This window comes from Pleurodeles waltl, chromosome 12, assembly GCF_031143425.1.
Source record: "Pleurodeles waltl isolate 20211129_DDA chromosome 12, aPleWal1.hap1.20221129, whole genome shotgun sequence".
Classification (NCBI taxonomy): domain Eukaryota; kingdom Metazoa; phylum Chordata; class Amphibia; order Caudata; family Salamandridae; genus Pleurodeles; species Pleurodeles waltl.
This window is the reverse complement of record NC_090451.1, coordinates 542,310,805-542,333,211: the sequence shown is the minus strand read 5'-3', so window position 1 is coordinate 542,333,211 and position 22,407 is coordinate 542,310,805. Positions and strand designations below refer to the sequence as shown.

Genomic DNA, 22,407 nt, shown 5'->3' with positions numbered 1-22,407 from the left:
GAAGAGGGCCCCCTCCTTTCTAGTTCTACTAATTGTTTATGAACATTTGCTCGGAATTCACATTTTAGATGTTTTCGGGCCAATTCACAAAGGCATGTAAGAATATGGAAAAGTATACTACTGTAGTACTACTTTACGCACTCCACAATGCTTTTGTGAACAGGACCCTGACCCTTCCGATACAGGGGGAGGGTGTCAGATTAATACTGTTCTCGTAAAGCGGGGAGCTCAGACGTATGGACTGCACACCTGATGTAAATTAGGAGGTGATCAGATTATTGTAAATACCTTTTTTGGGGGGGGAGTCACATTGAGGTACTGCATCTCAAAACTGAGGTATGGCTCAGAAGGAATGACTACTCTTTTAATGTGTGAGGAGAAAGATGGAAGGACGCTATGTCTAATACCGAGAGTGGTAAGCGGAAGGAGTGGCTGCACTTCCAATAGAAACAATAGTAAGCCCAGTGCACTGGTTACATTTGCAACGCAGAATTCTCATTAGTTTTTGTGCTTCAATGTCTGGCTCAAGTATGTAGCCTGAAGCTAGAAAAATGGTTGTGGATCCACACACTCACCTTCTGCATATGCACTGCCAATGACGGCCAGGCAAGAAAGAACCCACAGGAAAGCCATGACTGCCTAGAGATGTCTACCTGCTTGCCTTTCCTTCCCTTTTATAGAGCTGAGCCCATGGCCTTGACGTGTGGGGGAACGCGTGATGTGCGTGCAGACAGATTTGGCAAAACCTCATTTCCAGGCCAACTGCCGGCCTTCCTTATCCTTGATCGACCATGGTCTTGTTTCCAGTCTCTTTATCTTCAACGTGCTGGAACAGGTTTAAGTAGAATCAATCATTCTCAACCTGAAGGTCAAAGGACTGGTGTGCGAAAGAGGCAGACCTTTGCTAATGGTCTGTCATCTGACTTGGGGAAATGACTGCAAGAGGTTACACTCTGCTCCCCCCCTTCGGGCTGCCATGCAAGAAGCATTTCATTCTTTAGAAGTGATCTGAGTGCAGGGAGGGAAAGGCCAATATTCTGTTATCAGAAGTCAAGCTGTATGTCTGGGTGTCTGCGTGTCACTGTTGGATTCATAAACACGTGTGCTTAGCAGCCTCAAGCACGTGTATATTCTATAATTTAAAAGTAAGGTGCCTTCCAGAAGTATTGAAGACAGCAATTATTTTAGCAGTAGCCTTCCTTATTTTCATGCCACTGCACTCAGACACCAGTACTTTCTAATTAGCCAACCAACACTACAAATGAGTATCGCTGTTTCTCCTGCCACAGGCTTTTAACTCACACTTGCCATAACTCTATTCTTCCTCATCAGTCATGATCTGAGTTTTCTGTCCCACCCAGTGCCGCAACTGCTCACTAGTACAGTTTTCTTCCTCTATTTCATCCACTCTGCTCCATACTAACTTTCTCTGCCCATTCCCTCTTGCCTCATCAGTCTACTGCCATCCTTCCCTGGCCCTGCCAAAATCGACCATGTTTATTGTATGTTCTCCCTTCCTCATGCCCAATCATTGCTGACAGAATACATGCAATGGGTTCAATGTGCCATGTGTAACTGACTGAGACCCATCACATACAGTCCAAGCGGCACTGCTGTGTTGGTGATTGTTGAAACATATTGGTCTAATTGTAGCGTTCATAAAATCATGCTTGAAAGGTAGGATGTGGGATTTGTTAACTTGTATTGTGAACAGTTATGGACAGCTGTCGTGGGGAAGCATGGCACTGATGTGGACCCTGTCATATAATGCAATACATCAACTTCTATATATGTTTTTCCGTCCATTGTTTCTTTGGAGATGAAAAGAGTTCACATCACCACCTATGTGAGCATTGTGCACCCCGGTGCCTGATTATCCCTCTGCTTTTTGGCTGTCTACTGTTTCTCACCGATCAAGCGGCCTCCTGCATGAACCTGTGAGACTCCAGGATTGCTGTTGGGGGCATCTTCTAAATCTTCACTGTGCAAGTTTATCACCAAGAAGAGTGAAAAATTGGCATGTGCACCTGATTAGATACCAGTTCACCATAGTGTGATTTCCTGTGAGTTACCCTGGAAACTGGGGCACCTACTTCTCTTCTGTAACTGCTCAATCTAAGAGAACATATTCTTGGTAAGCGGTATTTTCTCAGTACTCCTTTCTGAGTTATACCCTGCACCAAGTAAACCATGATGCAGAGTGTGACACAACCACCTCCTTTCATTGGGACACCTTAGAAGAAATCTGTGGAGGAGTTCAGGTCTCTAACAGATCCATGATAACTGCTGGCATGGCAGTTGATGTTCTTCTACAATGGAACAAGATATTGCTAGTTCATTCACTGGAGATAGAGAGCCAGCATGCATTTTATCATTCGTTTACCGAAGCTGAAGAAGATGGGAAATGTTTAAATGATACATTGTTGGTATTTAGAGGTTAGGCATTCATTAGAGGTAATTGCCGCCATGGTAGTTCAGTTTTACAAATTCTTTACTAGGTTTTAGCATGACCAATGAATGAGCTCATGCTTATGCAGCAGGTCCTCGTGTCCTAGCAGCCTCATATATGTTTGTTGGCTTTACTCATTAGAAACTAGATAATTGCCAAATGTTATACTGACAGTATACTAATTGACAAGTGAATATGGCCAAAGGCACTTTGCATTGATGCATTGATTTAAGTGCTGGGTAAAGGGAATAGTATTATTGTTTATTGTTTATTTTCCACAAATAAATGGCAGGAAGACCAGCTTCAGGGCACAACAAATACACATGATAAACCATATAATGATTAAATCGCTACTATCTAGAAAATCAAAACAAGACAGAAGAAATAAAAATCCAAGTCACTGGAACAATAAATACCCTGCAAAAAAAAGAAGAGCATGTAGAAGCTACATATCTAACAACCAATAAAATGGTACAGATATAGCTAGTTTACTCTATGACAATATCATAAAACAATAACCGTTGATTCTGTGGTGGAGAAGGATGGTTGCAAGAGAAAGGAGGATGTTAGAATAGTGTAGTACAAGAAAGAGAACACCACAGATGCTAATAGCTCATGTGGATGACCTAATATTAATGAGGGGGTGTGGCCAACAATAAGAATGAATTTGCTCTGAGTACAATGTGCACAACCTATGGAAAGTTGGGTATTTTACATGAGTCTGCAGTTGTGGAAAGTAGTGTGAGTGAAAGCTCTATGAAAGAGAGAAACACTCTTCAGATTATCATGTCATGCCACATTGTAATGTATTTGAGAATAGAGGGGAATGAGGCTTTTGATTGACACTGCCTGGGTGTCTGATTAGTATAACTACAAGATGTTCTATGAGGATCAAGTCCAGTTGTACTCAGATGTGTCACCTGAGGCATATGTCAGTCAGTCAGTCAAAATAACTTTATTCAGCGATTTGCCACAAAAGTGCACATGCATGCATAAAAGTCATCATAAAATACAGTACTTATTGCATACGTCAAAAGCAAATCTATTAAATCTAAGTTTACCGCCCAAGCTTACTAAAACAGTATAAGATAATAAATACTTATAAAAACATATATAATAATAGGACAATATAGTAATAAGACAATGCCTAGTTTCTCTTAATAAATGGTCACATTACCAGTTCATATCGGTTTCTAATAATGATAGCAGATTTAATAAAACTAAGAATAGAAATGCACATTTGTTTGGATGAGAGGCTTTGGATGCCAGTCAATCCGTCTTTGTAGGAAGAAGTGTGCAAGTTACGCAAAATGGGTAATAGGAAGGATTTCCTGGGAACTGAGTAAAGTTTACAGAATAAAATAAAATGGCAAGTACTTTGTTTCGAAGAATTATCGCAAGGGCATGGCGGTAGTGTTTTTTCCCACACGCATTTTATAGGGAACGCCACTCTAAAATGGATCATATTAAATCTAAAAAGTACGAGTAAAGAGTATAAAGAAGGGGTTGGGAACCAAACAAAATAAGGTTCTAACAAGTCTGATGATAGAATTTGTATGTATGAATTAAAAGAACTCAATTTCTCTGCCACTTGGTATCTAAGATTCATAACATGCTCCTTATGTCGAAGTTTAACAATTTCTTTCGCATTGGCTGGCAGGAGCTCTGGTTTAAAATACATATACTCCAAGTCCAAGTTTCGGAAGCCATTGTGAACAAAATTTAGCCATGGAATTTTGTTACAGTTTGTTAATGAAATACAGTCTTTTACGCAATCGTGTGTTAAAGTAGCCGCCGGGTTTGACCATACTTTTATCCATAGCAAAAGTGGGGCAATATCTATCAAATCTGTAATGTAGCGGATTCCCAGTTCCTCATGGCATAAAATGTTTGCTATGTTCTTAGGTACCATGAGTAACCGATGAAGGAATTTGTTCTCTGCAAGCTGTAGAATGCTTGGACTGGTATATCCCCAAAGGCCACCCCCATATATCGCTGCCGAAACACATTTGGAGTTGTAGAGCGTGATGGTCTAGTGGACCGGTCTCTGCCCTAATCTGCGGGCAAAACGAAAGATTGCCTCAACATTTCTTGCCAGTTGTTGGAGCTTAAAATTCAAATGGAATTTCCAAGACAAAGTGGAACTTAGATACAGACCTAGGTAGCAAAAGTCTTTTACCTTTGTCAAGGTGTTCCCCCCCATTCTAAAACATTTGGTGCGAGTGGTTTTAGGACCGCAGGTCATAACGTGTGATTTTTTAAAATTGACTTTCAAATCAAGCTCTCGTGTATGTGTTAAAAAAAGATCCATGAGGGTCTGTAGACTATTGGCCGTGCGGGCAATTAAAACAGCATCATCGGCATATAATAAAATTGGCAATTGTCTAAAACTCATCCTGGGGAAATCCTTACCATTTTGGACCAAACAATTGTACAAGCCGTTTATGTACAGTAGAAACAGAAAAGGTGCCAGTGTGCAGCCCTGTCTAACACCTCGATTGGAAGCAAGGGGATGAGACCTTTCACCATGTTGTCCAAACTGAATTAAAATAGAGAGGTCAGAGTATAAACGTTTGATCAAATCCAGCAAATCCTGCTCAATCCCCATTGTATCCATTATGTCCCACAGTTTTGCTCTGTTCACCATATCAAATGCACTGGACAGGTCTATAAATGCTAAGTGGATAGGTTCCCTTTTGGCAATAACATATTTACTGAGGATAAGATGTAAATTTAGGGCCTGATCCACTGTGCCTAATCCAGGCCTAAACCCATATTGAATTGGCGTATGTTCGATCTTGAATGGAAATGATTTGGTATTCTGAACTCTTCTGTGCAATAACAACTGCCTTAGAGTAATGTGTGGGTGGCCAAAAGAGACTTTAACATTTTTGGATGGAGACAGGAAGAAAAAATATAAATGAGATTACGTCCTGGGGCTATGAATCATTGTTAGACCGGTCAGCTTAAGGGTTTTCTTCAACCCAATATTTTGCCTTCCTTCTCCATTTTTGTGCTGATCTTCGTTTTTGTTGGCTTTAGGAATTGAAGAGCCCCTTTTGCCTCCTTGTCATTTTTGTTATGCTAATGTGGCCAAACAAGGCCAAAATTGCAGCGCTAGATTTACACAGTGGCGCAATGTATGCATTACGCCACATGGTAACCCACTTTGTAAACCTTTGCGCTACATTATTCCTGTGTTATTAGGGGGGGGGCGAAAAAATGGTGCAAAGATTTCTAAGAGATTTCTTTGCATCATTTTTTTGGGGACTTTTAACGCCTGCTCAGAGCAAGCATGTTTTCAATGGGCCTCTGGGTGCTTTGCAGGATTAGCATCAGAATTGTTTACACTAATTCTAAAAAGCGCCGAACTAGCTTAAAAAATTTGTCAAAAAGTATAGCACCGGCTTGCGTCATTCTAGAGCACCAGCCGGGCGCCAAATTTATGGAATGTCACAAGCCGGCTCAAATGGAGGGCTGGCGTAAAAACAATGACATTAGCCGGGTGGGGGTGGTGGTATGGGAGACAGGGGTTTCGCACCAAAAAATGATGTTAGGCTGGTTAGAGGCAAAAAAAATCGTAATTTTCTCACGCAAAACCATCCATACCACATGACTCCTGGCTTAGAAGACAGGAGTTATGCCCACCACCACAATTGCCAGCATAGGGGACCACTGTCCCCTCAGCATGGCCATTGCACCCTGTACCATGCAGGGGGCCCAAGTTGGGCCCGATGGCACTTTAATTAAAAGAAAAACACTTGCCTCTACTTACCCTACTTACCTGGGATGGGGCCCCCCATCCTCCGGTGTCCCTCTGGTGTGGGTGAGGGTCATCCTGGGGCTTGAGAAGGGCACCTGCGGACCCATTCCATGGTGTTTAACCATGGAAATGGGTCCTCAGGTCCCCTAACGCCTGGTCTGTCCAAGGCGTTAAATAAGGGTGCAAAGCAAACTTTGCACCATTATTTAGCCCCCCACAACCGAACATCATTTAGCACTAGGGGATACATATGGGGCTATGGAGTTAGATGGGAACGCCTACCTTGCATCTCATTGACACAAGGTAGGTTCACACATCTAAAAAATGGTGCAAACTCCAATATTTTGACATTAGACGCATCTAACGTCAAAATGTAAATATGGAGTTAGTTTTGCGCCGAATTTGCATTAAAAAAGTGATGCAAATTTGGCGCAAATGGAGTACATATATGCCCCTTGCTGTCTGTAGCCTGTCTGTGATCACATGACAGCTGAGCTTTGTGTATTTCTTCTGGACAGCCACATGTAATAGGGAGTTTAAGTGATGCCTGAATGGGCTATCAAAGGTAAGATGGGAGGAAGGAGCTGGGCACAGCCCCATTTACACCTGAATAGGCATTGTCCTGCCTCCACACAAAGGGCTGCATACTCCCTGTATTTACTTCTGGAGCCAGGAAGGGAAGGCGGGTTGCCTGGGGACTTCAAAGGGAAACCTCTAGAAACTTCTCCCCAACTTCGAAGGCACAACTGAGTATAAATGCTGGACCTCAGCCACTAACTCTTCAGTACATTTCTGGACCTGTGGAAACGCTGCCAGGAAGAAGGGCTGATGTGCTGCTACAAGAACCACCACTCTGCTGGACTGCTGCTCTAAAGAAACTATTCCTTGCTATGCAGACCTACTGCTTGTTGTCCTCTTGCCTGGGGAAGAACTGGCCATGCAAATTCATCTTGAACCCAGGACACCAGAGTGATTCAAAGGACTAGTATGCTGACCCCCTGATTTGAGCCTCAGGGAAATAAAAGTTTCCTCAGCCAGCTCCTGGACCCAGCTGCAGTGAGTTCCTGACCCCCAAGTGGTACCTCACATGTCCTGGTCTCTTGGTATGCTCACAAGCTCTTGAAATCAAGCTTTGAGCTCTTTGCAACTGCGAACTGGCCTGTTCACACCGGAATGGTGCGGTTAGCTCTGAAATACAGCACAAGACACTGCCAGCCTGTCTCATTGCACAAATTCGCCTCTATTTTTCTAACCTGCTATGGAATCTTTTTGGGTGATGTTTTCACTGTTTTATTGTTTGAAGTGTTGACAAATACTTTACAGATTGCCTCTTAGTTAAGCCTGACTGCTCTGTGCCAAGCTACCAAGCGGATGAGCACAGGTTAATTGGAGGTTTGTTTGAGCCTTACCCTTACAAGGATTGTGGTTGCTGCTTGACTGGGGCTCACACCCCAGTCAACCAATTTCCTACAACCATGTTAAGGCAGTGGTAGATAAAGAACATTTACAGACTGTTTTGGAGAAGGACAAACACATATTTCTAGCTAGATTAGGTAAGAACAGGCTTTCATACACAAGATGAGAGATAAGTGATGCTATTTAGTCACACATCACTTTGGAAATCTTCTATTTAGCATGACATATAAGTTGTTAAAGATTAAAAAAGGCACATGTAATAAAGGAGTTATAGAATTTAGAGACTTCTTTTTATTTCTCTTCACAATTGTAACTACTACAAATAAAAACATGACATTTGAGTTTGTGTATAGGCCTCTGTAGGTCAAATTATGCTTCAAATGCATCCCTTCCTAGGATCATTTATTTGATAATGACTCTAGAATATTACCCAGATTGGTTGATAAACTAAATTAATAAAGTTTGTGAAGTATGACAAAGAGAAGATTGAAAGTTCACATGGAGCACTTCATTTTACGAAGTTCTCTTTAGATATTTTTTAATATCTTAACTGATAGTATCAGTGTTAGAGTGAACAAAATGTATTTCATCTAAGATTTTACCAAGAGAAGTCTCCTGCAATTGTATAATTTTGGACTTTATAGGTGGTGGAGAGGAGGCCTGAGAGGTTTTCAATTTGAGGGAAGAAGTAATCCACATCATAGCAAAATAAATAGAGCTAAATAGGCTGGAAAACACTGACAACCAAACTGATGAGAAGGTGAAGAGTTCTACAGAAAATCTTAAGAAGGAATAGTGGCTATATAGAAATGGGCTGCAAAAACTGAGGTACTTTAATAGGGGTTCTAAACAAGCATGAAATAATGGAAACAATGGGCCTGCTTTCGATCCATTGAAAAAATAAAGCACTTTTCAAAAAGTAGGCTCAAGTTCTGTATAAGAATGTACATATCCTGTACGGAAAAAAAGCTAACCAAACCATAAAGGTACTTTCCTTTCATTTTCAGGCCAGTGTTGCAGGCAGTGACAGAGGTCAGCCTTGCCACCTTACAAAAATTCCACCATAGAGTGATAGACAATACATTTTAAGGAGACAAGGACTAGGAAGCAAGGCCGCAGAGCTCTTTTTTCCAAGAAATACCTCAGTCTAAACAAGAGTTGTAACATTCCAGGATGTTAGTTGTGGGCAACAAAATTACACACCTCCCTTGCAGGAAATGAGAAAATTAGTACCCCAAACATCATTCAACAATCAACAAGAAGCATAAATGAAACAGAGGTCACTACACTGCAACCATCTTGGTGCGTGCACCCTCTAGTGTTCTGGTAATGTAATATTGATTAAGGGAGTTAAGCTTTATGTTATGCTATATTATGTTATGTTATATTATGTTTGTTTGTAAAGCACACCACTCACCCAGGAGGGTATCCTAGCACTGAAACAAGAGTAATAAAAGCCAAACCAGGATCTGTGGTAGGTGAAGACCCAGGCCTTCAGTTTCTTGAGGAATTCAAGAACTGAGGAGGTGGCTCTGATGTGCCGGGACAGGATGTCCCAGGTTTTGGGATTGAGGTAGGAGAAGGCATGACTGTCGGAACTGGTTCTGCATATGAGGGGGCTGTGTGCCCGAATAGGATTTTGGCTGAAGAGGAGGTGTCTGGTTTGTGGAAGTTTAGGTGGTTGTTGAGGTATGTGGGGCAAACATTGTTGTGTAATGCTTTGTATATGTGTGTCTGGAGTTTAAACAGTGTTTGTTTGTTGATTGGGAGCCAGTGGAGCTCTTTGAGGTTCGGGGGGATGTGAGAGTGGGGTGGGAGATTGAGGGAGAGACTGGCTGCTGAGATTTGTATGTTCTGAAGCCTTCTGGTCAATTGAGCAATGAGTCCTGCACAAAGTGTGTTGCTGTAGTCCAGCTTTCAGGTGATGAGAGTTTGGGTGACCATTTGGCGAGTGTTGATGGGGAGCCATTTGAAGATATTCTTGAACATCTTGAGTGTCTGCAAGTACAAAACTGTGACTGCTTTCCCTTGGATGGTCATGGTGAGTTGGTTGTTGATTACAATTCCAAGGTTCTTTGTGTGGGTTGCCTGGGAGGGTGTGGGTCCAAGGTTGGCAGGCCATCAGGTGGAGTCCCAGAGAAAAGTGTCTTTGCCGAAGATTACTGCTCCAGTTTTGTCTGTGTTGGTGACTTCAGTCATGGAGGCGGACAAATTGGTCCCTGTGTTTGGTGTCTTGCCTGAGAGAGATGGTGTTGTCAGCAATGAATGTGAGGTTGATTCCATAGGTGCAGATGTAACTGGTGAGGGGGGTCATGTAGGCATGTAACAGAGTGCAGCTGAGTGAGAAGCCTTGTGGAACTCCCCAAATGAGGTTTACAGCATCCGTTGTGAGAAGGGGCCAGGCTGAGTTGGTGCAGCCTGTCAGGAAGGAAAAAATCCTGCGAAGTGAGGACTTTAGATGCCAGCTTTGTGCAGTCACTGGATAATGATAGGCTTGGTGAGTGTGTTGAGGGCTGTAGAAAGATCCAGCAGGATGAGGACTGGGCATCTCCTGTGTCCATGATCAGGCAGATGTCATCCATAGTGGTGATGAGAGCGGTCTCTGTACTGTGGTTGGGCCCGAAAGGAGTGTTGAGGAAGTGGTTGTCAGTGAGGTGGGTGGCTAGATGTTTATTTATCATCTTTTCCATGACCTTTGATGGGTAGGGTAGCAGGGAGAATGCTAGAAGCTGGCTAGTGTCTTCAGGCCTGCTGAGCGTTTCTTGAGGAGGTAGAGGACTGTGGTATGTTTCCAGACATCTGGGTAGATGGCTGTGATAATTGAGTCATTCAGGATCAGAGAGAGGGCTGCTCTGATGGGGTCCAGTCCTTTGATGAAGATGTGATGAAAGCAGGGGTCCGAGGGTGCTCCGGAGTGTATGAACTGCCTGGTCAGCATGGTTTCTTGAGTGTGATGTTGGGTCAGGTGGTCAGGGTGGTCTTCTGGGTGTTGATAGAGATGGGCGGGAGGGCTGCAAGGTGGTGGTAGATGCTGGTGATTTTGTTGCTGAAGAATAGGGACAGCTGGGTGCAGTGTTCCTAAGAGGGGGTTACATTGGTGGAGCTTGCTGTCAGAGAGGTGAAGTCTCTCACTATGACAAAGATTTCCCTGGTGCTGTCGGCACCGTTTTCAATGCAGTTAGTGAGAGCACAGCTTTTGGTGACATTGAGTTGTTGATAGTTGCGTTTGAGGATGGATCTGTAAGTGCTCTTGTTTGTGTTGTTATGACTTTGTCTTTATCTTCATCTCTATCTGCGTTCAAGTTGCTATATTTTGCTCTCTTAGTTAATGAACTGTCACTAATTGATATCATTGTGGCCTTTTCTGACTTCATTTTCTAAACAATATGTCACAGATAATGGTCTAATGGTCTAAGCGCCTCAACACAGCTTTCAACAGCATCCAAGGCTTGTGTTCTCTAGCAAAGAACATATAATGTTACATAATCTAATGTATTTTTTATCCTCCTCCTCCTGAGTTGACATCAAGCCTTGGAAATAAAAGTCCCACATATCAATGGCTTAAATGAGTCCCATACCACAGAAAGCTGCATTAACCCATATCAGTAAAATCAAGCTATTCCCTAATTTAATCCCAGATCACCGTTTTCATAACAGGCCTACAAGCAATTAATCATTTAGGCACCACAAGGGATTCTTTTTTTGATTTACCAATTCCCATATAAATTTGTATAGCACTGGGATATGGTCTGAAAAAGAAAGTACCCTGTGCTCTACCTCTGTTTTACACTGGCATACAGCTGATCCACACAGATCATGTCTATCATTGCATATGATCTATAGGATGCAGAAAAATGTTAATAGTCAAGTCCAGGAATCACACTTCTCCGGAATGATGCCACTTCTCTACAACCAATTCCAAAAGACGGCACCCCAAAACCTAGAAATCATGCCCTTGGATGTTGATTCATCAAATTGCCAGGGGTAGTGAAAGTGACATCACATGCCCTTCGCCCCCAGTGACATCACAGGAAGTGACATTATATGGCCTTTGATGTCTTGTGACTTTTGACCCTGGTGATGTCACAGGAAGTACATTACTAACGGTATACATTCTACAATTAGTGCAACATTAATAAAATAGATATACCATTCATACCTTTATCATATCATCCCATGTTTCTTTAATTCCCCATCTCTCCTTCTACCAGCTCTGCATCAGTATCCCTCTCACCTTCATAGTTACTATCTTCTTATCACCTTCCTTCCTCATGTTCCTTCCCCTTCAACTTTTCATGTCATATTCATCAATTTAACAGTTTTCTACATCTCCCTGTGATAGTTTCTCCTTTCCCAGTTTACCTCTTAACCACACTTTTATAACCAACTCTCTCTCTCTTATTCTCACAGTTCTATTACCTGTTCCCTCCCACATCCAATTCTCATCATTCCATTGTTCACATATTTCCTTTAATATCTCCCTCTTATCCTCCTACCTCTGTATCAGACAGAGTATCTCTCTTCTTTCTCCTTTCTCTGCACTCCCTTCTAGCATAATCCTCACCCAACTGGGCAACCTACCCACACACCAGGCCGAACACACTCTCAACCCCCTCTTCACCTCCAGAGACAGAGTCAGGTTCAGTCAGGCCAAAGAGCTCTCCTGGCCCGACCACAGCATTGTCCACTTCACCATCACTGACGCCCAAAACACCACCACCAAGAACCACAGAGCTGGCTACATCAATTAGAGCAGAGTTACTGAATCACAGTGAACGCAGGCCATCAGCTCATCCAAACCCAAGGCATCATCTGACCCCCGCCAAGCAATCCTTAACTTCTTCTCCTGGCTCACTGAATGTGCCGACTCAGTAGCCTGGCTGAAATGAGCCAGAACCAACAAAACCTCTACAAACACCAGCTGGTACACTCTGGAACTCAGAGTCACCAAGCGCAGTTGCTACAAACTCAGAAAATAATAGTGATCCACAAGGAATCCCTCCGATAGAACAGCCCACAAAGCAGCCCTCAGCAACTACCACCGACAACGCAAGGAAGCCAAGAGAGCAGTCATCACAACCTACATTGACGCGGCACACAACCACACAAAATTTGACATGGTCAAAGAATACCCCAACCCAGCAGCCACGGAGAACACCATCCACCCTTTCCAAGAACTCTGCAAAACCCCATCAGCCTACTTTCACAGCAAGATCACCACCATCTATAACAACTTGGACTCTCAACCCACGATCTCCAAACTCAGCTCTCTTGACCCCCCAGCACACACCAACAGCACTATCTCCACGTAGGCACCGCTCACCACTCAATCCACCTCAGCCATCGTGTCATCCATTCACTCAGGGGCACCCACCGACACATGCCCCCACCACCTGTTCAACCTCAGAGCCAACCCCATCAGCACAGAGCTCACCAGCATCCATCACATCAGCCATCTTTCTGAACAAATAGAAACATGCAGAAGTCAAACCCCTTCTGAAAAAACCCTCCGCTGACCCCAATAAATGAAAGACTTACCAATCCATCTCCCTTCTCCCCTACCAGGCCAAAGTACTCAAGAAGGCCATCAGTGAGTAGCTCACCAGCTACCTGGAACAAAACAACCTACTGGACACCTCCCAATCAGGTTTTCATTACAAACACAGCACCAAGACTGCACTCATTGCTGCCACTGACAACATCAGAACACTCCTTGACTGCGAGGAAACCACCGCATTGATCCTCCTCAACCTCAGCCACGGTCAACACCGTCTCCCACCACACCCTCATCAGCAGACTCCACAGCATTGGAGTACAAAACAACGCCCTCAAATGGATCGCCTCCTTCCTGACAGGATGCAATCAGAGCGTCCGACTACCCCCTTTTAGCTCCCCACCCAAAAGCATCATTTGCTGCACACCCCAAGGTTCATTCTTCAGCCCCACTTTGTTCAATACTTACATGACCTCCCTGGTCGACATCGTTAGATCCCACTGACTAAACATCATCTCCTACGTAGACAATACTCAATTGATCCTCTTGCTTAATGAAGACCCTTCCAGCACCAGAACCAACTTCTCAATGCCATGAACACTGTGGCCAACTGGATGAAAACTAACTGCCTGAAGCTCAACTCCAACAAGATGGATTCCTAATCTTGAGGAAAATCACCTCATGGGATCATAGCTGGTGGCAAGCCAAACTCAGACCCACTCCCACGCCTGCAGACTACTCATGCAGCCCTGGCATCATCCATAACAGTGAGCTAAGTATGAAGTGGCAGATCAATGCAGTCACCTTCTCCTCCTTCCACACCCTCTGCATGCTCCACAGAATCTTTATATGGATCCCAGCCAACACCAGGAAAACTGTTACCCAAGCCCTTATTACCAGCCACCTTGACTAAAGAAATGCTTTCTACACTGCCATGTCCTCCCAACTCCTAAAGAGACTCCAGACAATATAGAACACGTCTGCCAGACTCATCCTTGACCTTTCCAGGCATACCCACATCACCCCCAACCTCAGAAACCTCCACTGGCTCCCCATCCAGAAAAGATGCCATTTCAAGCTCCTCACATACGCCTACAAAGCCCTACACGATCAAGGACCAGAGCATATCAACCACCATCTTCACTTTCACCAGACACCTGCGGTCTTCCTCTCTGACCCTCGCACGCACACCCAGAATCCACTGCAGCGATGGCCGCTCTTTTCCCTACATCACTGCCAAAGCCTGAAACGACCTACACCTCACCCTTGCAACTGCACCCTCACTGGAAGACTTCTGGAAGAGACTGAGGACCTGGGTCTTTGACAGAGATATTGCACTGCAGCATGCAGATACCCCCAAGGTTGACAGTCACGTAGTCTACAAATGACTGATTCACTCCAATTTGAGTTCAGAATGTGTCTGTTACTTCCAAGTTCATCACTGTAATTTGTTCAAATGTTTCTCTCCATATTTCACATTCACCTGCTATTTTCCATTTTCCTTCCCACCTCCAACTCTCTCATTTTCACCACCATCCCCTTGTCAGTTAGGTCAGATGTCTTGAGTTCTCTCAGTTCCCTCTCATACAATCTTCATCCTCATCTTCAACAAATAATTGCCATGTCATTGTGGGCTAGGATAAGGAGAACTACGAGGTTATCATATTATAGTACCTATGCCCCTATTTGGGATTCTCCGGGAACCCCCGACTGCCTTAAAGATGTTCTATCCTGTCCTTTAAAGGAGGCAGGTATTATAGATTGGGAACAAGTATTACAGGATGGAGTATTGAAACCCTGGGGAACCTTTACCTCTGAGATGCAGTGCTCGTTGTCTAGATTTAAATATTATCAACTACAAGCATGGGCAAGATCTTTACGAATAACGGACAAAGAGACTAATGAGCTAGAGGAGTTATTAAATAAGAACCAGCCGTATATGAAGGAAGTTGCTGCCTACTATAGAATATTTGTGGATAGTTTAGATGACAAACAGAATTTCCCTGGTCCTCCATGGGATGACATGGTGAGTAGGAAGTAGATTGATACACTTTGGACATGGTCTTGGCAGCATCTTTATAAGGTGGTCAAGCCAGCTTCTCTTAGGAAGAACCATTTGTTTGTTTTACACAGGGCATACTATAGTCCAAAAAATATATATAAATTCAATAAAAACGCTCAGGCAGCTTGTAAAAAATGTGGGTTAGAGGGGGCAGATGATATTCATATGCTGATGCTATGCCCTCGGATTTCAAATTTTTGGAGTGAGATTTTTTAGGTCTTATCTAGTGTGCCACAGGCATCGTTGGTGGCCTCCCCGTCTCAGTTTTATTTGGAAGTACTTTAGAGTTGCAAAATCTCCCGGGCGCTCATAGGAATTTGTTATTTTATTGAATACTTTTAGCCAGGCGGGAGATATGTAGATATTGGATCTCTCCCACTCCACCAACTCGATGGTAATGGGTGAATGCCGTAATAAAAATATGTATCTTAGACCTCTACAGAACTGACATTAAAAATGGCAACCTTGAATTGGCTGTCTCTGAGCATCAGCCCTCCAGTCTGTTGTCCAATGATTATTTCAAATGAGGAGCGGCACTCAGAAATTCCACCCCCATGATGCAGGTCTTCCAGATGATGACTGTCTCGGACCTATCCAGCAGATTCTGGAATACAGACCGGGTCAGATCATAATGGAGGTACTCTAAGAAATATGAGGACAAATAAAAAAAAGGAAAAAAAACAAACAAAAAAAAAGAAGTTTAGCAATCTTTTGATTCACCCTCTCTTTAATCATCTGCTATACCTCCCTCACCATCCCACCTAGTTCATACATTCTCTACGGTTGTATGATTAACCAACACATGCATTTACCACACATACATTTACATGCATTCATTACCACACACTGCCTTTACCGCGCATTGCCTTTACAATGCAAGCCTATTCAATGCATATGCCTTTACAACACAAGGTAAGTTTTGTTAATTACCTTTACCATCCCATTCCTCTACTTACCCCCATGAAAACACCCTCCCCACCCATATATATATATATATATATATATATATATATATATATATATGAGACACACACTTACTTTACATATTTGCATAAACTTAGCTTGCGATGTAAAGGCATGCGTTGTAAAAGCAAATTCGTGATAAAAGCTTGCATTGTAAAGCTATTGTGTGGTAAAGCCCTTACGTTGCAATGCCTGCGTTTTAAAGGCTGTTTTCCTTCTATGATGTCAATTTTCCATATTCCATCTTCCTGTCAGGTCGCTTGTTTAATAACTCTCTTCTTACCTCCATCTTTTGTAGTTTTCATCTCAACTCACTCTTGCTCCTTTTTTATCTCACACTACTCTAAGAAATTAAAAACTTGACATCTGCAGAAGACACTGTGGTCTGGGGAAAGAAGTCAGCCAGGATTCCTCACCATCTCATGGACACCCAGCTGAATGATCTGGGTTTGTTGTACTTCGTGCACCCGGGGAAAACCCAAGGCAAACCATAGATTCAGCGTTTCATTACAATGGCTTCCTGCACCTCACAATTAGATACACAGTGCATGGGAAGATTTATGAGTTGGGGTGGGTGCAATTACTGGGCATTACAAGGTATAGACTGAGGATGCCTTCGGAAATGAGAGCGGTACACAGGAAATCAGGAATATCACACCCTACTCGCCTTGTAATTCCCAATTTCTTTTGATAATTTCACCCAGTAATTTCAGCTATTATCAGTCCCTGAAATTTCTGAGTCAAATGCATGGGCTCTGTGGAGTTACCATGGATCTTGTAACCCCACTTAGGCAAGTCAGTGCTGCTACTGGCCCCATAAGGATTGCATTGGGACATACAATGAAGTTCTCAGAGAATTGTCTTGCTGGAATTTTGTTCATCTCCAGGCAGCAGAGAAAGTGAAAATGCACTATCCATGCAGTTGGATTATTGGCCACACCTCACAGAGGCTCTATACCTTCCTTGCAAGGAGATGCACAGCATGCATGTATATCCAGCCCTCCCTGTCTCCTCCTTCTAAAATTTTCCTTTGCCTTTGCAGCAAGAGGGCAACAATAAACAGTGGTATCTTGGGGACAGCTGTGGAGATGTTTGTTACACCTTTGCATGACAGCATTCATTAGTCTGTGTATTGTATTTCAAAATGTCTATTTTACAAAGTTTTAAATTCGTTGAACAGTACAATAAATTAAAATGTTCCACCTGGGGTGCAAACAGGACTCATTAATGCCCAGCTTTGTTTCTGTTACTGGCAATACTTTTGCATTCCTGGGGTTACTAGGGGAGTGCCAGGGTTCCAAGGGTACCTTTAATGACATCCATGGAAAATCTTCCTGATCTCACAGTAGTCTTCCTTTTATTGCTTTGGCATATTTCTTTTGGACTTGCAATTAAGTACTATAAATTAAATCAACACTTATGCTGCTAAAGGAAATCCTGCTCAAAAGTATCTCAATTGGCGTTCCCACTCACTCAATCATCAGTAGCCTGATATTCCCGCACAAAGATTTACCACATGTTTAAACAACAGACCGTATTTTACGAGCTAGAAAATCCTTCTGGTAAATTTGCATTAGGAATGTACTGCATTGCAGCCTGGACTTATTTCCCAGCCCCATTCCAATCCAAGCAAGTTGTGGAGGAAGCACATAATGGTATCCCACAAGGCCAGCATCTTTCTTCTTCCCTCAAGCCCTTCCCCATCACCTCACCCCTGCACATACTTACTAGCTGCTCAGAGTTAAATGTGTGTGTTAAACATCTCTGAATAGGAAATACTGTGTAGAATTCTGCCCCGTAATTCCAAGTGCACGCAATTATTCTCCATTCTGAGTGGTTTAACTCAGAATTGCATGGTACTGATGAGGTTTTACCGGATTTGCAGATGGAGACTTTGCGCCCTAACAGCAGCCCTGCCAAGTACGACTTATCAGGGGTTAGACTAACGCACTTTAGTATGGTGGTCTGCATCACCGCACTAAAATGCATTAGTCATGCACTTATAGCGACTTGACACCACCTGCTCGCAGCGGGGGAGCAGCTGGGAGTGACCGTGACTGTCAAGGGAGCTTCCATAACAGCAACGTGGCAAGTGCTGTGATACTCGTGCTGGACTCAATCTGCTCTCTGTGTGTCAGAAGAGTTAATAAACTGACTGACATTAATTTATTTTAACACCCTGCAACTGCTCTCACTTCGGGCAGAATGCTGTGGACTGGGCTCAGCTGACTGTATTGATCTAGACCAGCAAGCCGCCGAGGCCCGGCCTCAGCTGCATCAGAGGTGGTACCATGATGTCATGTGATATATAGTAACATCCGGCTAATCATGTAAGGCAGTGTCCAGACTTTAAGTGACTCCAGGGTCCATACTACAAAACAAGCAGGCTCTAGCATGGGCTGTTTTTCAACCTCAGGGGACACTGGTAATATAATCATTAATTCTTAGTCTCAGCCCCAACATGATTTAATTTTTTGCAGAAAGGGTGTTGAGAAGAAATCCCCGATCTCCTTGGGTAACATGACTCACATGCGTGCACCAACAGTGAGCCTGTGCACATTTAAAACTAAGCAATGGGAAAACTCACTAGAAACGTAGACCACTGACCAGCGCTTGGCAGCGATAAAAACACAGACTAATGAGGCAGCAGGTAGAGTCGGGTGCCGAGGCCAGTCCAACTCCTGGCAGGGGTCATAGCCTGCAATAAATTCAGGCCTATCCTTTGCAGCCAGGCCCGCCAGGCTCAGTCTGGTTTGTTTCAAATGAACCTGCCAGGCCAGAAAGAAACACGATGGGTGCAGCCAGGTCAGCCCCATGTTACTCAAATGTTTAATATCACGAAACTTGGAAGAAAATACAAGCCTACGATCTCTCCTATCACGAAGTCCAATACACTATTGTAATTTACGTGATACATTTCCCTCCTCTTCCTTGCTTGAATTTGGTTGCGAGAAAATGTCACTCATAGTCGTTCAAATGTCACTCTTCATTACAATGAAATAATGAAAATGTCACTCATAGCAATCTGAAACCTTGGCAGCTGTAACAGTACCAAGCAACTCAGAGCTGGGGCTAAAGTGTCATAAATAAGGCATTGAAATGTCACATATATACACAATCAAGCTGACAGATCACTTGGCAGCTATGTAATGCTGTAGGAGGAACACGATCACACATTGGTTTGGAAATATCAAATTAAACAAAAAGTAAAATGAAATCACTTACTGAAACTGCATTGCTGTGATTCCTAGCAGGTTGCAAAAATGCTTCGTTTTGTAAAAGTGCTTGTCACATATCACAGGAAGGCTAGGGTCTATCAACACTAGGAGCAGGACAGGCTAGTCTAGAACCACACAAAAATCTACAACCTATTGGCCAAGCCAGGGACATCTTAAGGTTTCAGGGAGCTGTGGGCCAAAATGTATTTTGGGGGCTCCTCTTCGGAACAGCTTTGAATTTCTGGCCTAATTTCAGCTCTTTCATGTCCTCTTCGGCTAGGTCACTGACAGTGCACAGTGTAGGAGGCTGGCCTGGTTTGTAGTGGCTACCTTGGGTGCTTACTTCTTACAAGAGGTCCAGTTATCCCTTGTTAGTGAATGTAGTAGTGTTCTAGCAGCTTAGGCTGATAGAGGTAGCTATAGCAGAGCAGCTTAGACTGAACTAGGAGACATGCAAAGCTCCTGCAATACCACTTATGGTTACACAGTACTTACACACTAGTAAAGACAATACTCAGTGTTACCAAAAATAAAGGTATTTATTTGGGTGACACAGTACCAAAAATATCTTAGAGACAGTACTCCTTCTGGAGGTAAGTATTATACACAATATACACACTACACACCAAAATTAGCCAAGTAAATAGTCATAGAACAATGCAAACAGTAGGAACTCCTATAGAATGCAAAGGGAGAAAATAGGTCGAGGGGCAACACAAACCATATACTAAGAAAGTGGAATGCGAATCACAAATTCCCCCCTAGACAAGTGTAGTGTGTGAAGAATTGCTGGGAGAGTAAGAATACAGTAAAGGTAAGTAAATTACCCCACCCCAGAGCCCAGAAAAGCAGGAGTAAAGTATTGCAATTTTCCCTAGGGCACACAACACCTTGTTTTTGGGATTTTGCAGCAGCCAACCAAGTCTGCAAAGAACAACTGCTGGATTATTGGACCTGAAGACCTGCAAAGGGAGGGGACCAAGTCCAGAAGTTGAAAGAAGTTGCAGGAAGGACAGGAGCCCCTGCCAACCCAGAAGAGGGTGCAAAAGAAGAGTCCCCGGTTAGTCGAAGACTGCAAAAATGCACCCTAGGAAGATACCAGCGGGTTCCTGCATGATGCAAAAGATGTCCCACGGCGGGAAGATTGTTGCAAGCTTTGGCCACGACAAACGTGTGGTTTTGTGTCAAAATGTCGCTGGGTGGACCCAGGAGGGACCTGGGGGCCTCGACTCTGCGTGAGGAGGACTCAGAGAGCACGTTAGAGAGCCCTCAGGATGCCAGCTAGCACCCCCAGAAGCCGCAGGATCTGGGTTCAAAGGAGGTACAAAACACAGTTGATGCAGCACAACAAAAGAAGGTCTCACGCTGCTGGAGAACAACTCAGCGAGTTGAGCATCGCAGAATGGAGTGCTGGGGACCTTGGCCAGGCTGCGCATGAAGGAAATTTTGCAAACAGTGCACAGAGGCTTCAGGAGGTGAGGAAGATGCAGTACACAGGGGTACCGTCGCTCCTGGGGAAGGCAAGCTCTTACCTCCTCCAAATTGCATCAGCAGGACCTCACGACAGTCTATGTTGATGCTGTCCACCCTTTGTGTCTTTGACTCCGTCACTCCACGGGAGATTTCTATGGTCCTTCTGGTGCAGAATGAAGACAGGGAGTCCCCAGAGCATGCACATCGTGGAAACTGTTGCAGTTGCTTACTTGGAGCTGAGGTTGCTGAAGAAAAGTATCTCTTGTAGACACTTTGTTGCAGTTACAGCATTTCTTGGAGCAAGCTGCCGTTGATCCAAGGTCAGAAGAGTCTGAAGTTGTTGCAGAGGATTCCTGAAGGAAACTTGCAAGCAGAATCTGAAGAGAACCCACATGAGAGACCTTAAGTAGCCCTGAGAGGGGGATTGGCTTCCTTATCAGGTAAGGACCTATCAGGATGGGTATCTAACGTCACTTGCTGGCTCTGGCCACTCAGAGCCTCCAGAGTGCCCCACACTTTGCAAAGCAAGATGCCTGAAGTCTGGGACACACTGGAGGTGCTCTGGGCACCGCCCCTGGGGTGGTGATGGACAGGGGAGTGGTCAATCCCCTTTCCTTTGTCCAGTTTCCCACCAGAGATGGGGAGAAGGGGTCCCTGAACCGGTGTAGACTGATTCATGCAAGGAGGGCACCATTTGTGCCCTTCAAAGCATTTCCAGAGGCTGGGGGAGGATACCCCTCCCCAGCCTGTAACATATTTCCAAAGGGAGAGGGTATAACACCCTGCTCTCAGAGAAAATGATTTGTTCTGCCTTCCTGGGACTGGGCTGCCCAGACCTCAGGAGGGCAGAACCCTGTCTGTGAGATGGCAGCAGCTGTAGCTGCTGTGCAAGCCTCAGAGAGCTGGTTTGGCAGTTCTGGCGGTCCATGGTGGAGCCCCCAGGATGCATGGAATTGGCTCCCCAATACCAGATTTGGAATGGGGGGAAAATTCCATGATCTTAGACATGTTACATGGCCATATTCGGAGTTACCATTGTGAAGCTACATATAGGTATTGACCTATATGTGGTGCACGCGTGTAATGGCGTTCCTGCTCTCAAAAAGTCCAGGGAAATGGCCCTGAACTATGTGGGGCACCTTTGCTAGTACAAGGGTGCCCTCACACTTAGTAACTTTCTACCTAACCTTCAGCAAGTGATGGTTAGACATATAGGTGACTTATAAGTTACTTAAGTGCAGTGAAAATGGCTGTGAAATAACGTGTGCGTTATTTCACGCAGGCTGCAATGACAGTCCTGTGTAAGAGTTTGTCTGAGCTCCCTATGGGTGGCAAAAGAAATGCTGCAGCCCATATTGATCTCTTGGAACCCCAATGCCCTGGGCACCTAGGTACCATATACTAAGGGCTTATAAGGCGGGTCCAGTATGCCAATTGAAATTGGTATCTGAAGTCACTGGCCTACAGTGACAAATTTAAAAGCAGAGAGAGCATAATCACTGAGTTTCTGGTTAGCAGAGCCTCAGTGACACAGTTAGGCACTACACAGGCATACACATTAGGCCACAA

The 22,407-nt window shown here is 44.0% G+C and overlaps 1 protein-coding gene across 1 annotated transcript in view; it reads right to left on the bottom strand.

Moving 5' to 3' along the window:
- The window catches only part of LOC138268155 (chymotrypsinogen B-like), a 45,200-nt gene extending 44,515 nt beyond the window's left edge, over positions 1–685 (bottom strand). Inside the window, exon 1 of the mRNA XM_069217577.1 lies at positions 576–685. Within this exon, the coding sequence (XP_069073678.1) occupies positions 576–633 (58 nt within the window). The 5' untranslated portion in view covers positions 634–685. The remainder of the gene's footprint in view (positions 1–575) is intronic.
- Positions 686–22,407: the final 21,722 nt, after the last annotated feature.